Source organism: Grammomys surdaster, unplaced genomic scaffold (assembly GCF_004785775.1).
Source record: "Grammomys surdaster isolate TR1022 unplaced genomic scaffold, NIH_TR_1.0 100, whole genome shotgun sequence".
In the NCBI taxonomy this organism is placed as follows: domain Eukaryota; kingdom Metazoa; phylum Chordata; class Mammalia; order Rodentia; family Muridae; genus Grammomys; species Grammomys surdaster.
The window spans coordinates 855,486-867,687 of NW_021604579.1; the positions used below are offsets into that span (position 1 = coordinate 855,486).

The window sequence follows — 12,202 nt, forward strand, 5'->3', positions numbered from 1 at the left end:
GAGGGAGACAGACACACAGACACACAGAGAGAGATAATAAAAATAAACCTTAGAAAAGTATCAACACTTTGCTGTGTGTCTGCCACATGGCAGTCACAAGAGGCTGTGTATTTCTGCACATCTATCCTATTCCCTGGTTCTGCAGGGGCCTATGCTGGACAGGAACGAAGCCAGTGGGAGGATTTCTCTCTGAGTTTGCAAGATCTTTCCCTCTCGAACTGGAGAGTTCTATAAAGCATATATTAACATCTTCAACACAGCAGGCTCAGAGAGGTGAAACAGCCCGAACTGTCCATCCAGTAAATGGCAGGGTGTGGCCGCCAAGGCCAGCCTGAGGTCATTCCCCAGGGAAGTGCCTTCTCCTCAGGCTCTGGACGTCTCTGGAAGTAGATAAATAAGTACATCCAACTGGATGACCTCGAGGGCCCTTCCTGCTATGACACTCAGTGATTAGATGATTCACAGGGACCTGCACTTAGAACAGCATCTGGGCAATTCCCCCAGCCCCAGCCCCTGAACCCTCAATTGTGCCCTTACATACCACAAAGGCAAGATATCCAGGGGCCCTGTCATCATTGTCTGTCCCCAAGACAGCAGGTCTTCCTGGCATCTGCTCCCACCCCAGCCTGCTGCTGTCTGAAGCCAGATCTCTGCACCGACTCCCAGTGATGCAGGCCCTGCCTTGGCCTTAGAGACTGTCTCTCCCAATCACTTTGCATTTGAGATGTCTTTGAGTCTGAGGCAAGATTCCTGTGCTTAAACCACCAGACTCTGACCTCTGGGGTCCAACACCTCTATCATCTTCTCATTTTAATCCTCAGCTTGGTTTCATCCCAGTCCCCCCACGTCCCAGTCCAGCTCCCTACCTCCCTGCTCCCTACTCTCAGGCCCACACTGCTCAGCCAAAGGCACCCCCGTACCCCCTTCTTATCGAGCCTTTCCCTGAGCAGAAACCACAAGGGATCCTGAGCACTGGAAAAGACCATCCCCTGTGTTCCTGAAGATGGCTTTGTAAAAATCTATTTTAAGGTCTGGAAATGCACCCCCAAATACCAGCCCCAATGGAGCATCTCGAGGAGCATCCTCCCTGGATGTTCCAACATTCTACCCTTCCCCACCCCCGTCCAGCTGCCTACTTGAAGGTTTTTGGGGGAAGTTGTTACTCTGAGCAAAATAAGCCGGAAGAGATTTAAAACAAAGCCAGCTGGTGTCTGGACCAGAGCCACACACTGAGGGGGTCTGGGTTGAAAGAGCTGGCTCCTCAGTGACGTGGGGGCCACATGTGGCTGTGTGACACAAGGTGGGTGCCTCCAAGTCTGAAGATAACTGGGATTCTATAGCCAGCCATCTGAGACTGTATGCCATGAATATGAGGGTGTATGAGCTAAGGCATATGTGTAGCTTTGTGAGGCACAGGTACATACATCTGAGGGACGTGGACCTTCTTGTCTGTTCAGAGAACCACACTTTAGAGCTTACTGTGACCAGGCACAGTGTAATGAGAGTCCCTGGTCCATGCTTTCCTGGCAGTGTAAGAGGCGTGCCTGAGCAACACACTCTGAGTATGTCACCGCACAAACCATGGATTTGTGTCTATCTCGTGTGACTCTGCAACACCTATGTATGACTATGCAAGTGTATTTGTGGGGCTATTTGTCCTTAGGGAACTAAGAAATGACAAATGTGATCATGAGGCTGTGTGTCTGTAAAAGCGTGGAGTCCCTTAGCATGGCTGTTTCTTATAAATGTACATGTCCGTACATGGAGGCGGGAACTAGGAAGGGCAACTGCGGCTAGAGTCCAGTCTCCATCGCCCTGCGCTGTGCAGTCTGGAGTACCTGACTTTTCCTCTCTGGGCTGTTACTGCCTGCTAGTGAGAACCACAGCATCTCACACACACCAGCCCATACAGCATCTGCAGAATGTGCACCTCCTCTTAGTCTCTGGGGTCTCAACAACAGCACATGTCCCTCCTCCCCCACTTTCCCCATTTCTTTGTGCCCAAACCCCTCACCAGGCTGGGGGAGCTGCAGTGTGCTTTTGCTCCACTGGGTCAGACCAACGATAGCCACCATCTTGGCACCCAGGCTGCTTCGCCGTTTCTTGGCTGTGGTGGTCCCGGCCCCACCTCCGGCTTGCTGGGATCCACAGATCTCACCGCTGATGCTGGAGCTCCTTATGACATTCCTGGAGGCCCCAGCCGAGGCTGGACCAGGCTCCCCGTTAAACATGGTCCCTGGGATGACGGGGCTTCAGGTAATTCTGAAAGTGTGTGGGAGAAAAAGGAATTCCACATGAGACCCTTGTGACTCTCCTGCAACCCCACTGCTGCCTAACTGTGGGAGCTTGGATCCTCACTTGGCCTCTATGAGGTGGTAAGGATGAAATGAACAAATCTCCAACTGACTCAATAAATAAGGGCAGGGTCACTTGTGTGATGTGCAGAAGGCCCGGGGTGTGACTCCCCCCCCCACACACACACCCAGTGTTGCCACAATCAAAGCCAAGGCCAGCAACCTGGCTTTGTGCTTGCTGCCAAGCCTGACTTCAGTTCTACCCCTGGAACTTACATGGTCCTAGGGAATCTCACTTTCCAAAAGTTGACCTTTAACCTTCCCACAGTAACTATGCCACAGGCATACCACCACCAACTTTAAATAAATATGTAATTTAAAAAATTTTAATATATAAAATAAAATAAGCAAAGTCCCTAGAAAACGACAAGTGGGACTTAGTGCCTGGCGTGATGAGCAGCAGATGCCCATTTGGCAGCAGACACTGAGGCTCGGGCGGAACTCTAATGGCTCCCATACAAACGCTGCGTGACTCTGTGACCAAACATGTTAGAGTTTCTGTAAATCCCTCGGCAAAATAAAATCTAAAAAAATATATATATATATCAAAGCCCTTCTACTTCTCAGGGTCGCTGTAAGGATTAAATTAGCAAGTATTTGCAAAATGCAGAGCACAGTCCCAAGGCAAGTTGCTCTCCCATCAAGTGACAAGGACAAAAGTCTATGCAGTCTGAGAACAGCGTCTCCTTCCGAAAGGTGCTGGCCCAGAAAAGTCTACAGTGGAGTCAGAAATCAGTTCCCCACACCGCAGAGAGGCCTTGCTGTCAGCGTTTACTCCAGCTTGCTTTGTGCTCTTAAAAAATAACTGGACTCACACTGTAAATACGATTTTAAGCCCTGGTACGTTTCATTTCACATCATATCGTAAGCATTTCCCAGTGTCATTAACACTTTGTATAAATGTTTCAATGCCACTGTAATCGTCCCTTGTACAGACGGCACATAATTGACTTAAATATTTCAATGCAGTTTCCTCTTGAATCTGATCCAAATCTCTCTCTCCTCTCTTTTAAATAAAGACTTAAACCAGGCGTGGTGCTTCACGCCTGTGATTCCAGTGCTGGAGAGGTGGAGGCAGGAGAATCTACTCACTAGACTGGGCTACATAAGACCTCGCCTCACATAAAACAAGCAAAGGCTGAGCTGAACGTCTTTCTATGCAGGTTCTGCTGATTGCCTTAGGAATGGACTGACTGGCGGTGGTGGAGTGTGGAACACCCAACCCTCTCCCTGCTGGCTGGCAGACAAGGGTTTTGGCCAAGTGCTGCCCTGCCTGTTGCTTCGGAGACAGAGACTGATTAGTTTAAGGCCACTGGCTTTCTCCTCAGCAAGTCATTTGTTTGGGAGTAGACATCTGACCATTGCTCAATTCACCTTAAGAGTGGTAGAGCCCTGCCCCCTCCCAACCCATACCCCTCCTACCCCAGCACAACCTTCGGCAGAAGCCTGTTCTGCTGAGAACCACAGCACACAGCACAGAGAAGATCAGGTCACACCTGGAGCCTGCTGTCCTCTGGCACTCAGTTCAGAAAGAATGTGTTTTCTCTTGCTTAAGCTAGTTTGAATCAGTGTTCTCCATTATATCCAAAAGCATTCTGTCTGATATTAGGGCTTTAAAAAAATTCTTGGACTATATTGCCAAATCCCTTTCCAAAGTATAAAAATTTACTGTCCTCATTAACTGCATTCAACAAATGTTTAATTTCCTAAAATTCCAAGGCCAAGGCTGAGTGCCAGGGATACAGCAGTGAGCCAGGCCCACTTGGTCCTGCCCTCCCAAGACCTCCAGTCCAGCAGGGGAGACAGACAGTAAATAACTAATTATACCATTAAATATTTAATGCTGGTTACGATAAGAGCCAGGGAAGAGGAGGACAGAGGACTCTGAGAACACTCTGGGGGAGGGGATGACAGGTGTCGTGGCCCTCTCTTACACAGGGGTGGGGTCTCTTTGTGTTTGTATGTGTATGTGTCAGAGACTGGCATCCAGCCTCAGCCTCAATTCTTCTCTACCTTATTTTGTAAGACAGGGTCTCTTACTGTATGTGGAGTTCGGTCATTTGGCTAGACCAGCTGGGGAGCTGACCTCAGGTCCTCATATTTGCAGAGCAAGTCCTTTACCTACTTAACCATCTCTCCAGCCCCAGAAGTTAGGGTCTCCAGCTACCACTGGCTCTGTGACCTGGCTGTTAAGTCCAAGGCCACATTAGTTGGCTGTGCTCCGGCACAGTAAGAAAGCCACCTCTTTGTTCTCTGTACCACCTCGCTTCTATGTTGACAGCCAGTCTTCCTGGGCTGGCTGTGCATCCCAGGGGTCAGGATATTTTGTTTGAGAGACTCTGAATTTTCAAAAGGATGTAGAAGAGGAGGGGAAATGAAGGGGGAGGGAGCTATTTTCTGGCTGCTGAAGAAAACAGTCTCCATGCCACTGAGGACAGCTACTGCTGAGGAAGACAGTCCCCACGCCACTGAGGACATCTACTGGTCCTCCTGTTACAAGGCTCCTGCCAACTGACCCAGTGAATTTAGGCTGAAGTTAAGGGGTGAGTCAAGGTCTCCTTCTGCTGTCTTTGGGGCTGTGGGGACTGCTTTCCTTGGTGGTACTACAGAGTCTGGGGTTGTATTTCTCTATCCCCCATCAGCCTTAGAGCTAATGGAAAGTCTCTGTGGTGCGTGGTGATCTCTTCTGTTTAGTTTCCAGTTCTTGTGCCAGTCTGCATGGGTTTGGGGGTATCTGTACAGTCTTCTGGTGGAAGATGGGACAGGGCTTATCTGATGCTGTGACTCTGCCACAGTGTGAGTCTAACTTGCCCACTGCAGTAGCTTTTCAAGATGCCTCGTTATCTCTTCAGGGCAGATGAGAGCAACGAGTGTCAGAGAAGCAGAACAGCTTGTCCCACTCTGCCAGGACGTGGCATGGCTTCGGTTAGAACCTGGGTCTCCTATGACTATAAAGAGGCCTACATGCCCAGCAGCCCCTGCTCCTCCATCTCGACCTCATCCAAAGGCAAAGGCCCAACCTGCCAGGGCAGGCTCCACCCTGAGTCTCCGGGTTCTTTGAGAAAACTGCAAGCAAAGTATCTATGATGAGAAAGCCCAAGCTCCCGAAGCCAAGCATCTAAGGGGCAGAGATCCTGGGTTATAGGTAGAAAAACAAACACATCCCTGGTGAGCCTCCAGGACACTTGAGGGGTGTGAAGGGACAGAATTCCAGACCGAGCCAACCTGGGAGCTCATGTTTCTTCATGAATAACAAATGGACTGACAAGCAGACTGACTGACATCCAGGGCTCTACGGTAAAGAGCCATGCGCTCATCTTCAAGCATCCGGCTGAAGTACCGGTGAGTGCTTAGGTGACCCTAGCTTGCAGGCTACTCCTCAAGAAGGCAGGAGGAACCAGACACAAAATACTAGGCCTGAGGTCATGGGCACACATCTTACTACCGAAACCTGGGAGAGCTGGGCACTGGGATGTGGGTCAGAAGAAGCAGATTCGTCTCCTCTTCTTTTCTGGGTCTTGGTTTCCTCATCTTTGTGTTAAATGGAGGGTGTCACATCAGGTGCTCTCGAAGGCTAATGCTGCAGGGGCAGGCGCAGAAAAGAACTCAGCTGGCAGAGTGCTTGTCTAGCTGGCACGTCTATAACCTCTGCACTTGGGACGTAGAGACAAGAGGAGTTCAAGGTCATCCGTAGTTCCTTGAGTTCGGAACCAGCCTGGGCTACATCAGACTCTGTCTCAAAACAAGGAGCCATGGAGGAAGATGACAACAATAACACGTCTCTAAGTCCTCTCTTCAGGGAAGTCAGAGACACAGGGGCCAATCACACCAGGCCCCAGAGGAAGTTAGTCTTTGCACTGCAACCCCAAGCCATCAGATCACAAGGATCTGGAAGGGAAGGCAGCAGAGCCAGGTATAGTGAGGCCCTAATAGGACCCAGAATATAGCATGTTGCATACTGATGGTCTCAATGGTCGCCGAATGATCGGCATCCTCTCCGTGAAGGCTACATCTAGCATCCCCCTGCTTGTGCAGGCAGGCTCTCTCTCTGCCCAGTTCATGACACTTCAAGGTTGTGATCCTCTTGTGGGCTCCTTGACTTGCAAAGACCTCACTCAGCAGTGTTCTGTGATGCCGCCCACCCACTACACAGCAGCAGAGGAGCTGGTTCCAATGGGAGATACCCAGGAATGGGTCTAGTGCTTCCTTTTTTGCCCTGGCAACTGAACTTCTACCTGGGATCTTGCTACCCTAGGGACTCCACAGTTGCTGGAGAAGCTCTCAAGGTCCTCCTAAGCCCCCTGCAGCCAAGCCCCCTGCAGCCAAGCCCCCTGCAGCCAAGCAGCTTCCCTTGGCAATCAATGAAGCACCCAAAAACTCAAGATGGTAAACTTACCACCTGCTCTTCTAACATGGAGGACTGGGGACCTCATCCCAGAGTGCCCGTAACATTATGCAGGAAAGGACTGCAAGTGACCGAGGCTCACTCATCTTTCCCTACTGTCTGCCTACAGCAAGAGTCCACTTCATTCCAAGAGGCATGACAGACCTCAGAAGGCCCTCAACACAGTGCTCCAGGACCAGCACAGGAGAACAGCCTTGGAGCCCAAACTGGTGTGCCCTCAATACTCCACCCTTTCAACATCAGGGACGGGGAGGGAGACCAAGGCCTGGAATGGAAGAGATACATTCAAGGCTGTCCTCCAGTCCTTCTTCTAAAGCCCAGATTCCCACCACCTGTCAGGGACTCCCTCCCTCCCTCCCTCCCTCTTACCTAGAAGGAAAGGTAAACTCACCAAGCTGCTGAGTCTGAGTGTGGTGCTCCGCATCACAAGGGGCTGTGCTCTCTCAACAGCACACCCCCTAGGGAATCTGCACAAAGCTTCACTTCTGCTGAGATACCAATTTTCAGAAAAGGAGGTAAAGGCAATCAGGGCAGGCTTCCTGGGGGAAGAAATGTGATGACAGGGTCTGCAAGGAAACAAAATTGAGCACAAAAAGACAGCTAATTGACGCCTCTGTCCCTGGCGAGTTCTAGCAGTTGCCTGAGGGGAAACACAGAGGCTGAAGACAGCTGTGGGATACTGACCAAATCCTTCCAATTTTCAGATTTTATTTCCTCCTCTTGTTTTGCTTTCCGTTTTGTTTTTCAAGGCCTCGAACTCAGAGCTCCATCTGCCTTAGAGACAGACTCAGGTAGCCTAGGTTGACTTCAAACTCATTATAGTTAAGGATAACCTTGAACTCCTGATCCTTCTGCCTCCACATCCTAAGTGTGGGATGACAGGAAGGTGCCACTACACAGTCTCTGCCCCATGCAGGCCAGAATGCTGAGGAGCCCCGGGCCCCATCCCCTGCCCTCTATCTGCTCTCGGTACATCCCCTAGCACCTGTTTGTCCCCTTAGACCAGCGGTTCTCAGCCGTCCTAACGCTGCAGTCCTTTACTACAGTTCCTCATGCTGTGGTGACCCCAACCAGAAAGTTATTGTTGCTACTTTGTAACTGTAACATTGCTACTGTTACGAATCATAATGTAAATATCTGTGTTTTTTGATGATCTTAGGTGACTCCTGTGAAAGGGCTCAAACCCTCAGCTTGGGAACCATTGCCACAGATACAGTGCCATAACCAGCAGTTGAGGTGGGAGGCACTTCCAATACTGAGAAAGTCGCCCAGCGTCCCAAGCCTTCATGTCTTCTAAGAAGAATCTGATAACTACCTGGACCTACTCAGCTTTCCCAGATGGGTCAACAGGAGATGATGGAAAAAGACAAAATAAACAAACAACAAAACAAATAAAAAACCAAAGAGCATGTGCACAGGAGCTAGGCAGTGTGACAGCCAAGCCTGCCACTCATAAGCAGAGTTAGAGAGTTTCTATCTCCAACCCCCAGTGCATGGCTCCTCTTCCCTAAAGTGAGGTGACCACGTGTGCTCTGCTCTAGAAGCATTAGATAAAAGGTTACAAAACAAGACTGGTACTGTTCGCTGCCCAGCTGGGCAGTTACCTGCTTCTGGGAATGATGGTGCCTGGAACACGGTGAACACTTTTCCAGGATTAGTTCCTACCCCCATGGGCAGCCTGCTCAGAGGGAGGCCCAGGGGCTAATATGATCACCCACAACCACCACTCTAGGTGTGTGGGGTACATATGCACCTCTCAGTTGTGATGGCAGGTAGCTATGTCAGCATCTATCTAGATAGTCTGGTGCCTATGAACCCTGCCTCAAACCCTGGTTGAGGGCCTAACTCTACCCCCTCCTTCCTCTACCTAGGGAGCGGTGGGAGGATGACAGGGGTTGGTGCATGGTGGGGAGGCAGGTTAGTCCAGGAAGCACAGGCTGCCAGGGTCAGGAGCATACCTCATATAATCTCCTAGTGTGGAGACTTCTGTCTTTCCAGACAACACCTCCCAACGGGGGGCGGCCCCCCCGCCGCGCGAGAGAGAGAGAGAGAGAGAGAGAGAGAGAGAGAGAAAACGAGAGAGAGAGCACATAATTTCATTTTAGAGACAGGAACATCATGTGTTCACGGATATGCACATGCCCCAACCAAGATGCTCACCCACACAGACACATAAGAAGCGGCCACACAGCTATTCGGATTCTGTGTACACACCTCATATAGTCACATGCAGTGTCTCCTCCCCTTGGTGCTGCCCAGTCAGAAGAGCAACAGCAAAGTCCCTTGCTTCCACGGGCAGAAAGCGAGACGTGTCTTATCCCACTCCTGGCTCCCTAGGCTGAGGCTCATACACCAGCTTGGAGCAGGCTCTTGCATGAGCTTGAACACATACACACTCATACACAGTCCAACCCCCAACCCCGCTCTCCTGGCCCCATCTCTGCTAGACCGGACAAAGCAGCTCATCGGTGAGGCTTGTGGTAAAGAGATGGGAAGGCTGGCAGGGAACAGCTGCTGTCACCATGGCTACCAGCTGACCCACTTCTCCTCCACCCAGACTGGCCCACCCAGCCCAGGCGAGGCAGTTACAGGCAGCTTTGGGTAAGGCTGGGGCCCTTTTCCATCACACTGAGAAAGGAACAGCTCTCTGAGGGTGTGATAAGGGATGAGCTGAGACCCACAGGCCTTCCTATGATGGAAGCCACTAGGCTCCAGACAGTCCCTGAGAGCAGAGCACTGAAAATATGTTCCTGAGAAATCTGTGTTCCTCCATCATCTGGGTCTCTTGCCTCAAAGAGCACTACCCAGGCCCTTGGACACATTCTCACTCACAGCCCTCACAGTAATGCTGGGTGGAGTGGTCACATGCCTCCCTCTGTCCCAGGCCTCAGTGTTCTCAGAGGTCCAGCAGACTCTAGGCTGGTGAACAGGCATATGGAAAGCAAGGGCCACCTCCTGCTTCCTTCCAGGCTCAGAGCTAACATGTGCCTTCTCCCAGCCAGGGGACTCCCGAGGACATGGCTCCGTGTATCTCCTCAGAACTAGCAACTTAGAGCAACTCAGCCTCCAGGATGCTCAGTCACAGAAAGAGATGGTCTTTACTCAGGACGAACCCCATCCCTTTGCTTGACCCTAGCCATTTCATATCCTTCCCCTGGCCCTGACTTCAGTCCCTGACTTCCCCCACATAGGTCCCACTACATCCTGGTTTCTTGCCCTATCCTGTAATAAGACCATACTAACTTCTTTCCATTCTTCACAAGTGCCACTGTGTCTTCTCTGTTTACCTGGGATACTCTTCTACATCTTTCCCCTACCGCCATGTTCCAAGAACTGCATGCTTGTCTGTCCTTCCACCCTGGCCTACCTGATTCCTATTCATCCCTAAGTTCCCCTTTGAAGGTCATCATTCCTAGCGATCTTCCAGGGCAAAGTCAATCAGTCCCCTCTTGCTGCTCCAGAACTCTGGTCAGTCCTTGAATGTTATGGGTTAAAGTCCTGAGGCCCTGAACCTTGAGTGTGGCCTTGACTGAAAATGTGATCTTTGCAGATGTGATTAAAGTCATCCTGAAAGGTGGTGGGGGTAGGACTGTCCCTATTCCAGCTTGTATCCCCTGCGGGAAGACAGCATTGAACAGAGGCAAAGAAAGAACGGTATGTAAGTCCAGACTGGAGTCAACAAGCCAAGGATTGCCAGTAGCTACCAGAAATCGACCTGTCAGACACCTTGATTTCCAACTCCCAACCTCCAGAACTGTGGGAGAACAGATCCAGGCTGCTCTGAGCTGTCGTATTTGTGCTATTTTGTCTCAGCAGCCCTGAGACATGAATATACTGCAGTCTATAACTTGTTCAGTGCCTGTCTTCCATACCCAGCCTCAGGCTGTGAGCTGCTTAAAAACAGGAACTGTGTTCTTCACCCAAAATCTCCAGTACCTGGCATGGGTCTGGCAACATAGCAGGGCTTTGTAAATATTTATTGAAAAAAATGAATGGCAACCAAAGGTTGAACGCTGATGAAGAGAGGATCCATGAGTCAGCTTCATTTTCTTCATGTGACATATTGTGTTTTCTAAAGCTACTACTTTAGAAACTACATTAATGCTACAATAAAGGCAAAAACAATAAATATTTTCCTTTCCAAAACATATGCTAAAATAACAGACATTTCCACCAATGTGTGTTCTGAGATGGCGACAAGTTCTCCTCCATGCTTGATGACTGCTTTCTATTGATTAATCGATTCCTCCTTGGGTTGCCAGAGTACTTTCTGCAGAGTTACAGAGCTGGAGCTCAGGGACCTGGGAGGGTAGAGATTCCAGGTGGGAAGGCTACACAGTCTTCTTGGTCATCTCCACTATCCACTCCTCCACCAGAGACTGTGGAATCTGGCCAACATGGCAGCCACCACCTGATGGTGCTAAACCTGGCATCTGAGATCACCCTCCCATATCCTGGTGATAGGCCATGCACCAATACAAACAGTATACTCAATGAACATACCAATCAGTGCTTCTCAGGCTCAGATGCAGACACAAATCACCTAGGGATCATGCTGAAACGCAATTCTGGCTCTAGGGATCACAGGTGGAACCTGGAATTCTGTATTTTTCACCAGCTTGCTACTGGTCTGTGGACCATGGACTCAGGACTCATGGACCTGAGATGCCAAGGGAAAACTCTGGGTGTTCTGTAAAAAGAAAGAATACTATAGGATGGGGAGAACCAGAAACAGCATCCGGAAGGAGTATGGAGCAGAGCAGAGCAGAGCAGAGCAGAGCAGAAGACAGGAAAGACAGAGGCCACTATACAAGAAAACAGTGGGAACCACTGGGAAGGTCCACAGAACAGCCATGTTCAGAGGCTCAAAAGCAGATCATAGCAGAGGAGAAGGCAAATGCAACACGGAAGAGGAGATTGGAAAGAGTGCTTACGAGCAGTCAGTGAGGGGTCCTGACTGTGGAGCTAAGAAGCATGTCTTTTAATCCCGTAGGAGTGAAATCTAACAAGATTTAAGCACCAAGCTTTCCAGAGATCAATCTAGCACTGCGTGAAGAATCAGAAACAAGCTGATCGAGGGGACAGCTGCTCCATGCAGGTTGGAAGGACTGTACTGCTGCCCTGCATGAGGAAAGAGGAAAGGGTAGTCAGGGATGGGGTTCAGGAGTCACTAGACAGGGTAAAGGGACACATTTTGGAGAAGGGAGTAAGAAGAGCCCATGCTGATTTATAGGGAAGATAGAAATGTATGGTGCCATCAGCAGAGCCTGAGGTCCCTGAGGACAAACCTGGCCAAAGGGGAAAATGGGTCAGAAGGAGCCTAAGCCAACACTGCAGTTTACAGGTATAGGAGACGCTGGGTGGGAAGCAGAGCTTCCTGTGAGCTCAGGAGACCTACATGAGTGAGCAGGAATGAGTGTGCCCCCAGAGAGAAAGGGGGATT

At 50.2% G+C, this 12,202-nt stretch overlaps 1 protein-coding gene across 1 annotated transcript in view; it reads right to left on the reverse strand.

Annotated features, from left to right (window-relative positions):
* The window catches only part of Rims3 (regulating synaptic membrane exocytosis 3), a 29,345-nt gene that overhangs the window by 11,428 nt on the left and 5,715 nt on the right, over positions 1-12,202 (reverse strand). The window contains exons 2-3 of the mRNA XM_028787519.1: positions 7,151-7,325; positions 2,015-2,262 (exon numbers count right to left, since the gene is read on the reverse strand). Of these exons, the coding sequence (XP_028643352.1) occupies positions 2,015-2,231 (217 nt within the window). The 5' untranslated portion in view covers positions 2,232-2,262; positions 7,151-7,325. The remainder of the gene's footprint in view (positions 1-2,014; positions 2,263-7,150; positions 7,326-12,202) is intronic.